Source organism: Erythrolamprus reginae, chromosome 1 (genome assembly GCF_031021105.1).
Source record: "Erythrolamprus reginae isolate rEryReg1 chromosome 1, rEryReg1.hap1, whole genome shotgun sequence".
Taxonomy (NCBI): domain Eukaryota; kingdom Metazoa; phylum Chordata; class Lepidosauria; order Squamata; family Dipsadidae; genus Erythrolamprus; species Erythrolamprus reginae.
This window is the reverse complement of record NC_091950.1, coordinates 189,185,776-189,201,098: the sequence shown is the minus strand read 5'-3', so window position 1 is coordinate 189,201,098 and position 15,323 is coordinate 189,185,776. Positions and strand designations below refer to the sequence as shown.

At 39.5% G+C, this 15,323-nt stretch overlaps 2 protein-coding genes across 5 annotated transcripts in view; one reads left to right on the top strand and one right to left on the bottom strand.

Annotated features, from left to right (window-relative positions):
- The window catches only part of UBR3 (ubiquitin protein ligase E3 component n-recognin 3), a 113,732-nt gene extending 109,299 nt beyond the window's left edge, over window positions 1-4,433 (bottom strand). For both annotated transcript variants that reach the window (XM_070731718.1, XM_070731719.1), the window contains exon 1: window positions 3,889-4,433. In XM_070731718.1, coding sequence (XP_070587819.1) covers window positions 3,889-4,352 — 464 coding nt within the window. In that variant the 5' untranslated portion in view covers window positions 4,353-4,433. The remainder of the gene's footprint in view (window positions 1-3,888) is intronic.
- A 2,098-nt stretch (window positions 4,434-6,531) lies between these two features.
- The window catches only part of METTL5 (methyltransferase 5, N6-adenosine), a 16,068-nt gene continuing 7,276 nt past the window's right edge, over window positions 6,532-15,323 (top strand). Inside the window, exons 1-3 of one of the 3 annotated variants that reach the window (XM_070731717.1) lie at window positions 6,532-6,617; window positions 8,274-8,383; window positions 8,970-9,084. In XM_070731717.1, coding sequence (XP_070587818.1) covers window positions 8,275-8,383; window positions 8,970-9,084 — 224 coding nt within the window. In that variant the 5' untranslated portion in view covers window positions 6,532-6,617; window position 8,274. Of the gene's footprint in view, window positions 6,618-7,173; window positions 7,716-8,273; window positions 8,384-8,969; window positions 9,085-15,323 lie in introns of those variants that run through there. The other 2 variants (XM_070731715.1, XM_070731716.1) reach the window with 2 other exon arrangements.

The window sequence follows — 15,323 nt, the reverse complement described above, 5'->3', positions numbered from 1 at the left end:
ATTCTATCATCTCACCTCTTTGCTCATTCCAATCAACCCACCTCCTTTTGAATTCTTTAAAGTCCTACTTCCTGGATTGTGAGCTGCCATAAGGGGTTTGACACATTGAATTTCTGAGCTACAAAGTATAAATGACTGTTTCTGGTCACCTTCCCATAGCAACCTGAGCGGAAGCATTCCCAGCCTAAGCAAAACAGGTGGGCAGAATCTACCTGAAGTTTTGGAAGCAGAATACTTTGGAGTACAATTTTTGAATTTAAACCAAAACTTATTTTATGTTTAGTATATGTTTTTTCCCAGATACAAAGAGCAAATAAAAAACCTTTTATTGTGGGTAGATGTACACGCATGCACAGATATTCATTGAGCAAATTTTTGTTCTAGTGTGGCAAGTCTTTTTCTAAATATGAAAATCGTTTTCAAGTAAAAATCTTAGTTTGTTTTCCCAAAGTGCTAAAATACAGGACAAAACATTTACTGATTCATCGTGCTGCTGTAACTTCCATGATTCTTCGGATATTGTAGTCAGGTAACAATATACAACACAAGAAATTTCACTGTTACTTTAACTGAAAATACTTCATAAATTATTACTTACAATCTCAATGACTGGGTTCATATAATATTCAAAACTATAAGCAATCACTTTATGTATTACAATGAGATGTGAACCTTTTCCACAAATCTGAAGACTATTATTATAACATGTAATAATGTTTTAAATAAAAAGCTTGCCTACTGTCCTGTGCAACTGCTTGTACATTAAAATAAAAATGACTAGGGCCCAGAGATATCTTTGCTTTCTCTCTTCAAATTCATACTAGTAACAATGGGCAGCGTCTGTAACACTGAGTAGTCAACACTTGAGACTTGTTTACATACTGACATACTTCAGAGTTCATGTATCTAAATACTGACATGGAGGCAGAAGATAGGATGACTCTATCACATGCTTTCTCTGTGACAAGAAAAATTGGCAGCATTCAATCATCTCATCCTGCCAAAAAAGTATTCAACTGAAAATATGCCCTCATAAAAACTTTACATCTACTATTATGTCAGCATCACCAACAATAGCTCTACTCAACATTTGACTGCATTATTTACTTTCAAAAAGGAAATGTCCCCCATGTGTTATCTCTTTCAATGCAGTTCTCTGTATCATTTTATGTCAGCTCTTTTCTCAAGCTATTTTATTATTCCCATCTATTTTAACTATTTCCTCCATTCTTTAAAGTACCGGTAATCTATACTTTTTAACTTTTTTTCAAGTACATCCTTTAATTTATCCCATTGGCCCCCCCATTACTCTTTATATTGTATTAGTTAAAGCACATGTTGTAAGCCGCCCTGAGTCCTCGGAAAAAGGTGGCATATAAATTCAATAAATAAATAAATAAATAGATAAATAAATGTTGGAGAATAATTTGTTTTGGTAATTTGCTTGAATATTATTTTGTCCCAGGATTTAACCTGGACATAAATTAGAAACAAGTCTTGAGGGCAACAGCCTGTGAGCCCAGGTCTCCTCTATTTCCTACTATAAACAAGAGTTATTTGGCATGTGGGATTTTTCCATTTCTCAAATGTTAAAAATGAGCCCTAGCATAGATCTTCTATTGACAATTTTATAAAGCTTCCTAATAATATAAAATTCATATGGAAAGGTTAAAAATATAATTATACTTAATCTCTATCAGTGTTAATAGTATATGGAGTAATAGCCATGGGCATTTTGGGGAAAGCATAGAAAACTATATGGAAACTTTTATAACTTGCTGACCTGTAGCTTGCAAGAAGGATACTACTAAACAAATTCACATAATATATTTGACCCTACAATTTTCTGGTTTTAGGTACAGAACCATGAATTAATTTACTGGCATGGTGTAGTCAGTCCAGCCAGACTAAAAAGAAATAAAAGAATAGAATTGTATCTTTAATTAATAGTATATTTTGCAATCTCATACATAAAGGCACAAATCAGGAAATATGGAGCCACATTATTCTGCCTTCTATCATGTTTGTGCTTTTGTTTTTATGGATATACTAATCATATCAGACTTTTATCAGCAAAATCTTATAGGCCTTCAGGGGCTAAGAAAAATGTCCCAAGAGTTTGAATTTGGGTGGCATAAATATTGGTACCTAACTTCCGTGTCCAAGAACTGATATTTTCTAAAAACTTATTTAGGACTCCTTGCTGAAGTAAGGATTATAACTCACAACAAAGGTAGCCTGTATAACAAATGTAATCAGTTTTTGTAACAAATGTAAGAGTTAGGTTTTCTTTAAAGACAAATAAATTTGGTTGTTCTAAACTGGCTTCATCATGCCCACAAAATTTTTGCCACAATATATAAGATTCTACATAGAGCAGTATCTATGATGTTACATAGGACATATGAAGTTAGGGGCTTATCCCTGATTCAACACATAGTAGATGGACATGGAATTACAGGTAGTCCTCGACTTACCACAGTTCACTTAGTGACCGTTCAAAGTTACAACCTCACTGAAAAAAAGTGACTTATGACAGTTTTTCACACTTAACAACTGTTGACATATCCCTGTGGTCATGTGATCGAAATTCAGGTGCTTGAGAACTGACTTACATTTATGACCATTGTAGTGTCCCAGGGTCATTGTGACCTTCTGACAAGCAAAGTCAATGGGAAAGCCAGATTCACTTAACAATCGTATTACTAATTTAACAACTGCAGCTATTCACTTAACAACTGTGACAAGAAAGGTGGTAAAATGGGAGAAAAATTCACTTAACAAATGTTTCACTTAGGAACAGAAATGTTGAGCTCCGTTGAAGTCTACCTGTACTAAGATAATTTGTACCAAGAAAAATTCCTTGTGTGTCCAATCACACTTGGCCAATAAAATTCTATTCTATTCTATTCATTTTTATTTCTATTTCATTCTATTCCTATTCTATCCCAATATGCCTTAGGGCCAGATTATTTACGGGACCGTCTCCTGCCACATGCCTCCCAGAGACCAATTAGAGCACACAGAATTGGCCTCCTCCAGGTCCCGTCAGCCAACCAATGTAGACTGGTGGGACCTCAGGGGAGAGCCCTCTCTGTTGCCACCCTGGCTCTTTGGAATCAACTCCCACCTGATGTCAACACTGCTCCCACCCTGCTGGCTTTTGGTAAGGCCACGAAGACCTGGCTGTGCCAGCAGCCTTGGGGACCCTAAATTAACACCAATTTGACCACCTGTATAAATATGACTCTGCATGAATGAGATGTATGTGTGTTGTTGGGTCGCTCTGTTATAAGTTTTTTAATTAGGATTTTATTATTTAGATTGTCTTTTTCTCTTGACTTCTTTTTATTGTTATTTGTAATTCTACATGGTAATTATATATTATTGTAAGCCGCCCTGAGTCCTTTGAGATTGGGCGGCATAGAAGTCAAATTAAATAAATAAACAAACAAACAAATATTCTCTATTCTATTTTCTATTTTTCTATTCTATTTCACTAGATGGGCAAAAAAAGTACCCTGTCTTATCTACTAAGAGTGCGATCCTAAAAGCAGACATCCACAAAAATGAGTTATTACAGTCCCAATGAAGTACTGTAGTACCATGGTCAGCATAGGTGGCTACTTCTATCCAACTTACAATCCACCTGTTCCTCCGGATCACAGCCCTGTCATACACGGTTGTCATTATTTCCTTATTTGTTTGTTTTGCACATGTGATTCCTTCAAAGCCAGTTGGGGGGAAAAGGGAGAGAGAGGAGAGGGGGGGGCAATTCGGGGCTCATCTAAACCCCACACACACACTTGGCTTGGAGCCCCCTCGGGATCTTCCCATTCGCAAGCCGCGGGTGGGGTGGGCAGAGACGTTTCCACTCGCGATACTCACCCGGCTTCCCGCATTACGTTGCCGTCGCCGCAGTCGCAGGCGCCCCCCGCCTGGCTGCGGAACATGTTGTAGTCGTGTCCGGCGTGCTCGCCCTGATGAAAGCACTCTGCGCACAGGCTCATGCAAGGCGAGATGCCACAAGTCCGGCAGCGGTAGGCCACGAAGTTGGCCGTCCACACCAGGCCGCAGAGCGTGGCCGGGTCGTAGGCCCTCACCGCCTGCACGAAGCTGTCCCACGGCTCGCCGCCCGCCAGCAAACAGCGGCACCAGCCCAGCGCTTCGGACACCGCCTCGGTGTCATCGCCGCTGCCTGTCAGGGGACCCAAGACCCGCTCCAGAAGCGCTTGGAGCTCTCCGGCAGCCTCGCTTTCCTCGGCCGCGGCGGCGGCGCCAAGGGCCGCTTTCAGGCGCGCCGCCGTGGCCCGCTTCTCCTGGGTGCCCCCTCCAGCCCCCGCACCCGCCATGAGGGCGGCCGAGGACGTCCCTCCAACCGAGCTGCGGGCGGCGCAAGCCCTCCTCAGACTCCGGCTGGGCTTCTGCTTCCCTCACCTGCCTCCCCCTCGCCTTTCCCCTCCCTTCCCTCCTAGCGGCGCCTCTCGCGATAGCCGGGAAAGTCAGCACCCCGGCCGCCTACAGCTCTCTCGCTCTCTCGCTCTCTCTCTTCTCTGCGCCTCCACCTTCTGCCACAGCGCTGGGCGGCGTCGCCCGCCGGCTTCTGTCATGGCTTTGGCCGCCCGAGAGCCCAGGTCTTCCCGACGCCCCTATGTCCCCCTCCCCGGGTGAAGAGAAAAAAAGAGAAGCGGCTGCTGGCGCCCGCGTTGCCAGTTTGTCTCGTTGGACGAGACCCTCCATCTCCAGCGGCTCACCTGGAAGAGCCGGTTAAAAAGGGGTGGGTCGGTGCCCCGTCATCGGATGTTTTCCAAAGTGAATTGCTGGCCCTTTGACTGGACTTAGAATAACTTTGAATTCATTTGAATGTACATTAATCGGCATACATTAAAAATGCAATTACAGTACTTTGCATACAACTCTCAAAGGGTCGCTCCGCCTCTAATATAAACAAAAACATGACTGGATGGATGGATGGATATAGTTGATAGATGATAGAGAAAAGGGAGTGGAGAAGATAGATAGACAGGCAGGCAGACAAGCAGAATTATGCATGTACCCCACATATAAGGATTAGTCTAGATTAGATCTCTTGAGGTCCCTTCCATCTTTATGATGCTTTGCTCTATATTTTCGTTTAAGAGAGGGGCGATGCTGATGTGAGGGAAAGCAAAAACGAATAAGCATTATTTTTTAAATCTCTTAGTTCTTCCTGCGGGAAAATGCTGACTCCTGATAAGCATTCATCTTCCAAGAGATTGAAGCTGAGATCACCAGTAGCTGTAACTTTTAACACAGAGAAAGCAGGAGGGAGAAATAGAATAGAATAGAATTTTATTGGCCAAGTGTGATTGGATACATAAGAAATTTGTCTTGGTGCATATGCTCTTAGAGTACATAAAAGAAAAAGATACATTTGTCAAGAACCATGTGGTACTTGATGATTGTCATAGGGGTCAAATAAGCAATGAAGAAACAATAAATGTTAATAAAAATCTTAGGATACAAGCAACAACTTGCAGTCATACAGTCCTAAGTGGGAGGAAAAGGATGATAGGAATGATGAGAAAAACTAGTAGAAATAGAAGTGCAGATTTAGTAAAAAAAAAAAAAAAAGTCTGACAGTGTTGAGGGAATTGTTTGTTTAGTAGAGTGATGGCGTTCGGGGGAAAACTTCTTGTGTCTAGTTGTCTTGGTGTCCAGTGCTCTGTAGCGACGTTTTCAGGGTAGGAGTTGAAACAGTTTATGTCCAGGATTCGAGCGGTCAGTAAATATTTTCCCCGCCCTCTTTTTGACTCGTGCAGTATACAAGTCCTCAATGGAAGGCAGGTTGGCAGCAATTGTTTTTAAAGCGCTGTATTTAACAAAAGGTCCGGTAAACTGAAGAGAAATGTCATCACGGAGATTTGGGGAAACCTAGAGCTGCAATTCCAGCGTGCTTGTTCGAGGAATGAATTTGGCCCTGAGCAAACTTTAATCCACGTAGAAAGGAGCGCTTGATACGCACGGAGACACACTCCGTGAGCAGGGCATCGATTTCAGAGGCGCTTTTCTCGCGGTTACCAAGTTTCACCTTCCTTTAATAAATGCGATCCTGTTACGCATTGATTATGGCTGGGTGGAAACTTAAAAGAAACAGGACCAGAAGCACTTAAGGATGAAGCAGGGCACTTCTCCAGACTTCTTAGCTAGCAAACTGTTGCTAAACAGTCAACTAGCAGGCACTTTAGACGCCTTTCCGATCGGAAAGTTTCTCCGAGCCAAAGGAACAAGTGTCATCCATTTCTAGAGAAAGTAGAGAAAGTGTCTATTATATACCCACAGAGCAAGACTCCCCCCACCCGCCCCCCAGACAAGCTCCGCTGTACTTTTATGCCGTGCGCATAAAACGCACAGGGAAAGCCAAAGAATGTGGAAATGCAAGACAAGCCTTGATGAGGTGAGCAGGAAATAAAATGCATAGTTTTAGGGCAAATGGAAACGGCAACCATGAAAAATAAACAGTTGCTTAAAGACGCTGTGTGACCGCTAGGAGTCGAAAATGACTTGACACAGAAGGCGTTAAAAACCCTAGAACAACAATTACTGCAGGTTCAGCATTGTTTGATGTTTAGATAACGGTAAGTTTACGAGCATAGTCGTATGCAAGATGACTCACATTTAAATTGAAGGGTTTTTTCTAGGGATTGAGAGGGATTGCACCGAGAAGAATCGAGTCAAACCTGTAAGATCATGGAAAGTATTTACTGAATGATCAGAAATGGTGTACTAGCAGGGGTGGGCTACTGCCCGGACGGTGGGTGGAAACGCAGTGGGGTAGCGAAAATGGAGCTCCACCCCAGAGCACCCAAGTTGCACTGAAAGATATTGAAAGAAAATGCAGGGCGTCCTGCATAAGCCATGCCCACAGTGTGGTAGTAAAAATTTTGATAGCTCTTCAACTGTGTACTAGGGTCTCCTGCTTGGACGCGGGCGGGAGTTGGACTATTTGACCTACAAGGCCCTTTCCAACTCTTATTTTGTTACTGCCGATTGATGTGTAAGTAAAACCGTAATGCTGCGCATTGCGTGATTTATTTCTTTAAAAGTCCAGGGAAATTAAGGATAATAGCATTGCATAACAATTCTCCGAAACCGAACTTCTTTACTTTTAAAGTTTTTTTCCCTCCTGGGTAGACGTGTCCAAATTGAGATCCCGTCAGCTCCGCTCCTTTTCTGTAGTTCTAGGATTTCCAGGTTAATGGACCTGGAGAAAAAGATTCCCAGCGCTCTGTTTTCTGGATGGGAACTAAAGGCACGGAACTTTGTTTCCTTTGTTGGGGGGATGGATTACGTTCCTGCACAAAGCGGAAATAGTTGATCGCTGAGAAAAAGGCAGAGAGGTAAATGTGTTTTCTATGTTTCCAGGAGGTGAAAATTCGAGGAAATCTTGCGATTATTTGCATAAATAATTTCTCTACTTGGATAAACAGATAAAATAGTTAATTTAATTTGCCTCCTGTATAAGGATGTTCAGGAAATTTACTCCAGAATGGGGGGAAAACAGGAAATCATTTGTTTATATCCATTAAGACACTTGGAGTCTACGCTCGACTGGAATACAATAATCCTCAAGATTAACTTCAGTTCATAAACTCAGAAGAATGAAGTTGTATCTTCTTAACTCCTTAAGCATCTGTATCTTCCCAATTTTTCCCATTCATGTCCATCTGAAAATTGTAAGGTCGTTACTTGGGAACATTTTTAATTTTCCTATACATTTTACCATATATTTCTTCTATTTTTATTTATATAATTTTTATTTATTGGATTTTTAATCTGTTTTTCTGTGATGTGTAAAGTTAAGCAACACTAAATTTTGAGCATAAAAATTAACCGACCCTCCCCCCGTCTTGTTTTGCATTTCAAAATAATATCTTGTTAGTATGCATTTAGTTTAGTATGTTGTATTAATGCAGTCCTGGTTTGTGGAGCATAATTTATAGCTTAATGTAATGCAGATCCAAATTATTAGTTTGTTGTAAAATGAACCAGTTTATTTGTTGGATGCCATTTTTTCATCTGAGGGAGATGGGTGGGTGTGTTAAGAATTATGAAAATAAATGTGAATACCTTTTGAGTTTTATTGTATTTTAAAGTGTATGCTGAGTTTAAAAAAACATTTTATTGAGATTATACAACGAAAATTAAAACAGACTAGGAAACAACCATTAATATTTGTGTGTATGTATTCATTTTTCCCTTTATGTAACTGATTATAAAACTCAAATTCTAAGTATGAAAAAGTTAAAACTTAAAGAACTTGAGAGTTGTTTGCAACAAGTTGATGTCTTTGAGAATCCAAAACTCCTTCTTGAACAATATCCAACTCGGCCACATATTGCAGGTAAATTTTACTCTTCGTTCTGTCATATATATATAGTGTTGGTCTACCATACACATTCTAACCGCTAATTTTAAATTAAAGTATATGTTCTTTATGTAATATAATAATGCTGATTTTTTTATTCCAAGAATCTTAGAAGTTGGGAATTTAATATTCTGATAAAGTCTCCTGTATAATGAATGCCTAATAAATTTATTTGTTAAATTCTTGATTAGATTCTCCCCTATACGTTTTCTATCTATAAAAATCGGTACTTGGGTGAAAACTTGAGCTCAGGGAAGTAACATATATCGTTCTCAATCTACTATATGTTTATATTTAAGGAATGCCTTTCCTTGGAAGCCTTGGAATTTCACTTATGTGAGCCACTAGAATTTTTTTATTTGCCTTTTAGACATTGTAGCCATCTTAGTAGGTGTTATACTATATACTGTTATAAAGTTTGCTGATATATTAATTTATGGATGAATAAAATAAAATGTTGCTTGAATGAAGAAATAGATCAGATGGCCTTCATTCACCAGAGTTTGTTTAGTATAGTTTGTATTTGCTCTGAACCTGTTGCCTATGTGTCTTTATTCTCCAGCATGTATGCTTTATACAATTCATAATACATTTGATGATATTGAAAACAAGATTGTGGCAGATCTTGGATGTGGTTGTGGCATACTGAGCATTGGAAGTGCCATGTTGGGAGCAGGGTAAGAAATTTATTGCTTTTTTAATATTAAACTAATGAGGAAGGATGAAAACCAAGGGTACTTCAGAACAAAGAACGTCAAAACAAGGAGCCATCTCATCTCTAAATAAATCCATCTAAATAGTGCTGGTAGTTTTAGAATGTGATTGTTGCATGTTTTAATGAGTCATGAGTAAAGCTAATCAGAATCAGATTACTAGGAAATTTCTGGGCTGTAAACTAAACTACTGTATATATATATATGTATGTATCACATGTTTTTACTGATTTTTATATATAGTTTTATATATATATATATATATATATATATATATATATATATATATATATATATATATTCAAATTCAGCTTAAACATGTGACATATATATATATATATATATATAAACTACATTGCCCTACTACATTGCCCCCAATATATATATATATATATATATATATATATATATATATATATATATATATATATATTATATATATATAACTTCCCAGAGTGAAATCAAATTATCAATTCCCTCAAAATCAAAATCATACATACTTAAATTCTATATTAACTGTTATCTCTCCCTAACCCTACTACTTTCACACCCAAATCCATTTAGGCTCTTTATACTAATACAAAATCCTAAACTATTCATATACTATTTGAAGTTTTTTTGAGTGATATTTGATTTGAATATAATCAATCCATTTTTTCCAGTCCAATATGTATTTTTCGTTCGAGTGATCCTTCATGTAGGCCGATATCTTCGCCATCTCTGCTAGATTCATGACCTTTATTGTCCATTCTTGAATTGTGGGTAACTCTTCCTTCTTCCAATATTGGGCGATCAAAAGTCTCGCTGCTGTTATTAGATTCAATATCAATTTAGTCTCTGTACTTATACAGTCTGTGGTAATACCTAATAAGAACAACTGTGGTACAAACTTCAATTTTTTCTTAAGAACATTTTGCATAATCCACCATATTTTTATCCAAAATGCTTTTACTTTTACACATGTCCACCACACATGAAAGTAAGTAGCGTCCATACAATCACATCGCCAGCATTTAGGCTGTATATCAGGATACATACTAGCCAACTTCTTAGGATCCAAGTGCCATCTATAAAACATTTTATAAAAGTTTTCTCTCAAATTTTGAGCTTGTGTGAATTTAACATTTCTTACCCAAATTACTTCCCATGTATCTAATGTAATCGTTTCCTCAAAATTCTGTGACCATTTTATCATACAATCCTTAATTAATTCTGTTTCAGAGTCTTTTTCTATAAGTATATTATATATTCTTTTTATGTGCTTTGGGCCTTGGGCCTTAATTTGTTTTATTAATTGTCCTTCCTGTTGTTCCATACCAAGTCTTTGATCCTTTTGCCATCTATCCTTCAACTGAGCATATTGAAACCATGTTTGCACTAATCCTTCTTCTTTTAAATCATTCAAAGATTTTAATTGTAATACTCCATCAGTTAATTTCAATAATTCCTTATATGTTACAACATCTTGCCTTTGTTCTATACTAGTATTCTCTATTGCGTGTCTGGGCACCACCCATATAGGTACTTTATAATCCATTATCCCTTGATATTTTCTCCAGACACGCAACAGAGCATTCCTTAGTACAGTGATGGGCAACCTTTTGAGCTTGGTGTGTCAAAATTCGCCAAAAAACTGAGCATAACTCGGGTGGTGTGTCACCTTGAGAAAAAAACATAATTTTGTGATATTTATAGTTTAAATAACAAATATTCATAATTATCTTTCTCTCTCCTTCCTGTCATTCTCTGCCTCAATCATTTTCTCATTTCTCTTTTTTTTCTCCCCTTTATTCTATCATTTCTCTCCCTCTCTCTTCCTATCTTCTCTCTCACACTCTTTCTCTCTCTCTCCCTTTCTTTCCTTCTCTCTTCCTTCCACTTTTTTCTCTTTCTCTCTCTCTCCCTTCCTTTTTTCTCTTCCTTCCACTTTTTTCTTTCTCTCTCTCTTTTCCTTCCTTCCCCTCTTCCCCTCCCTCTCTTTCTCCCTCTCTCCCTTTATATTTATCTCTTCCTTCCTTCCTCTCTTCCTCCCTTTCTCTATCCCTCTCGTTCACTTTTCTCTCTTCCTCCCTTTCTCTCTCCCTCTCGTTCACTTTTCTCTCTTTGGCGAACCCCCAAACTGTTCAGATTCAAGAAAAAGCTTATCAAGGGGGGTGGGGGGTTGTAAAAATCTAGTTATGAGCCGCCAAAGGAGGAAGCAAATGGTGCGACGTCCACGCAGGTTTTTTTTCCAGACTCTCTTTTTTGCGAGCCCGGCATGATTTTTTAAAATTACAAATTAATAACCCGGAAAGGGTTTACCTTAGCACCGTCTCCTGTAACACCGTTCTGGAAGGCGAGCAGGGAGCAGAGGGGCGAGGGCAGTGTTCCCTCTAATTTTTTTTCGGGGTGGGCGGAAAAGTACAGTGTCTGAGTGACAGTCCCTTTGGGACTGGGCGGCATATAAGTATAAATAAATAAATAAATAAATAAATAAATAAATAAATAAATAAATAAATAAAGTGTGGGCGTGCGCTATCACACATGAGCGAGTTCTTGCATCTATAATTCTATCCTTTCTATGTCTCCCTCCCTCTTTCCTCCCTCCCTCCCTCTTTCCTTTCTATCTTTCTCTCACCCTGCCTTTCTCCAAGCCCTTCCTTTTCCCTCTCCCTATCCTACTACCCCTCACCCTCCTTTCTATCTCTCCCTCCCTCCCTCTTTTTTTCTATCTCTCCCTCCCTTTCCTCCCTCCCTCTTTCCTTTCTATCTCTCCCTCCCTCTTTCCCTTCATCTCTCCCTCTCTCTTTATCTCAATTCCCTCTTTCTCCCTGGGCTGCTGTGCCTGCCCTGCAGCCCCACCACGGACGGACTGCCTTAGCATCGGCGCCCCCCCCCCCCTACACGCTGCAGCTGCCGGACCATCAGCGGCACACACACACACACACTGCGTTTCTCCCTCTTTTCCTTCATCTCTCCACGCACACGCTGGCAGCACACACACGCGCGCGCACACACCCCACACACGCTGCGTTTCTCCCTCTTTCTCTTCATCTCTCCACGCACAGGCTAAGCTCCCGGACCATCAGCGGCACGCACACACGCGCACACACACACACGCTGCCTTTCTCAATCTTTCCCTCTTTCTTTCTTGCTCTCTCTCACTCTCTCTTCCTTCCTATCTTCTCTCTCTCTTTCTTTCTCTCTCTCTCTCTCTCCCTTCCTTTCTTCTCTCTTCCTTCCACTTTTTTATCTTTTCCTTCCTTCCCCTATTCCCCTCTCTCTCCCTCTTTATATTTATGTCTCCCTTCCTTCCTCTCTTCCTCCCTTTCTCTCTCCCCCTCCTTCCCTCCCTCTGTCCCCCTTTTCTCTCCCTTCCCTCCCTCCTTCTGTCCTCTCCTCTTTCCCTCCCTCTCTTTCCCTTCTTTCTCTCCACATCTCCGGCGTGCAGCTGGCTTTGCTGACCGGCACAAGTCTCAAGCCAGCTGCCCCGGAAAGCCAGGAAGGTCCTCCTGCCCCCCCCCCCCCGCCGAAAAAACCCCCGGAGGTCTACCGCCACCAGCCTGAGCCTCCCGTTGCTCCACTCGGCTTCGCTGTGGACCTCCGTTGTGTTTTCGGAGGGAGGGAGCGGCGGGAAAGCCCTGTGCTGGCCAGGAAAGCTGGCTTTCCGAGAAAGCAGCGCGCTTTCTTACAACTTTCTTACAACTCTTTCCTGGGCAGGGGGAAGGGAGGAGGCCTGCAACCCCTCCCCTCGCTCCCAGCGGCCCCTGCGAGCCAACCACCGTTTGATGCTTGGCACCACGCCAATCAGCTGGGAGGCGGTGTTCTCGCCCCTCCCAGCCATCGCAAATATCGGCGGGGGGGAAATCGCCCGGCCTCTTAATTAAGGGGAGAGGAAAAATAATAATAATTGCGGTTGCAATTGCACTCCCTAAAGCTCCCTGTTTCTCCGGCGGCCGCGTGTCACCGAAAATGGCTAGGCGTGTCAGTGGTGACACGCGTGTCATAGGTTCGCCATCACTGCCTTAGTACATGGCTCTTGAAAGTCCTGTCCACCTTTTGATTATAAACCAAATATGCATGCCAGCCATATAACAATTCATACCCTTCTATATTCAATATCATTTCATTAGTTAAATTTACCCAGTCACTTATAGCTACCAAAACTGTTGCATCATAATACAATTTCAAATTAGGCAATTTTAGGCGACCTCTTTCTCTCATATCCTGCATTATTTTCATTTTTATTCTGGTTTTTTTCCCTTGCCATACATATTTATTAATTCCTCTCTGCCATTCCAACAATTTTGACTCATTTTTAAGTATTGGAATCATTTGAAACAAAAACAAAAATTTAGGTAAAACATTCATTTTGATTACCGCTATCCTCCCCAACAATGATAATTGCAATTTTTTCCATTTATCCATCTCTATCTGTATCTTGGACCATAAAGTTTCATAGTTATACTTATATAATTTTCCATTGTCTACTGAAATATAAACCCCCAGGTATTTTACTTTCTTCACAATCTCACACCCAGTTGCCTTTACCAAACCTTCTTTTTGATTCCCTGTCATATTTATTGTTATCATCTTGGTTTTCCCCACATTAATTTTGAAACCAGATACTTTTCCATACTCCTTGATAATTTCCATTAATACCTTAATAGATTGTAGAGGCTGTGTTAATGTTACCACCACATCATCTGCAAATGCACGCACTCTATAATCATGGTGTTTAACTTTAACCCCCCTTATTTCCTCTACTTTACGTATTTTATTTAACAACATTTCCAAAGTTAATATAAACAATAACGGTGATAATGGGCAACCCTGCCTTGTACCTTTACCAATTTGAAAAGAATCTGTTAAATTCCCATTAATTATTATCCGTGCAGTTTGTTCTTTATATATTGCTTTAATAGACTGAGTAAAATATTCTCCCATTTGCATCTTTTGAAGTATCTTTTCCAAAAATTGCCAATTCAATCTATCGAACGCTTTCTCAGCATCTAAAAACATTAGCACCGCCGGAGTCTGAATATCTCTCCTAAGATACTCCAATATATTCACAATTTGTCTAACATTCTCTCTCATCTGTCTACCTTGTATAAAACCTGTTTGATCTTTATGTATTATCTGTTGCATAATTGGCATCAGTCTGTTAGCTAAAATTTTTGTAAAGATTTTATAATCTATATTAAGCAGTGATATAGGTCTATAATTCTTAGGCTGAGTGTGATCTTGATCTTCTTTTGGAATTAGTGAAATATAAGATGTTTTCCATGATGGAGGGATCCTATTTCCTTCTTGTATTTTATTAAATAATTCTTTAAGTGGTTCTACTATCTCATCCTGAAGACTCTTATAATACACTGCTGTCAAACCATCCGTGCCTGGTGCTTTACCTATTTTTAACTGTTTAATTGCCAGTAAGATCTCCTCTTTAGTTATATATGAGTTTAATTTCTCTTTTTGTGCTTCGGGGATTTTAAGAGTGCACTCCTTATCTAAATATTTATCTATGTCAGTACCTTGTATTTTGTCTTTTGTGTACAAATCTCTATAAAAATCTATAAAAGCCTTTTTAATCAAATCCTGTTGAAATACCTCTTTACCTTTATATAATACCTTATCTATTGTTCGCGTTTTTTGCTTTTTCCTTAACATATATACTAACCATCTACCAGGTTTATTGGCATTACAAAAATTAATATGTTTTGCATATTGCAAGTTAGTAGCTACTTGGTCTGAAACCAACATGTTAAATTGTGATCTTAATAATGTAATTATTTCTCTAATTTTCTTATCTTCTGGGTTATATATCAGTTCTTGTTCTTTCTTTTTAATTTCTTTTTCCAATTCCTCTTTTTTTTGTTTATGTTTCCGTCTATAAACATTATTCTGGTTTATTAATACCCCCCTCATAAAGGCTTTACGTGCGTCCCAGACCATATCTATCGTTGTTTCCTTTTGCATATTTAAGATAAAAAATTCCTTCATCATCTTTTTACATTCCGAAACATTCCCATCATATCTAAATAAATTTTCATTTAGACGCCACGTTCTCCTAGGTTTCTCTCCCGTTTCCAACTCCATCCATACTGGACTATGGTCTGAAAGCGTTCTTGGACAAATCTTTATCTTCTTAACCCTAGAACAAAGATCATTTGTTATTAGTATAAAGTCAATTCTTGAGAATGAGTGATGCCTATCTGAAAAAA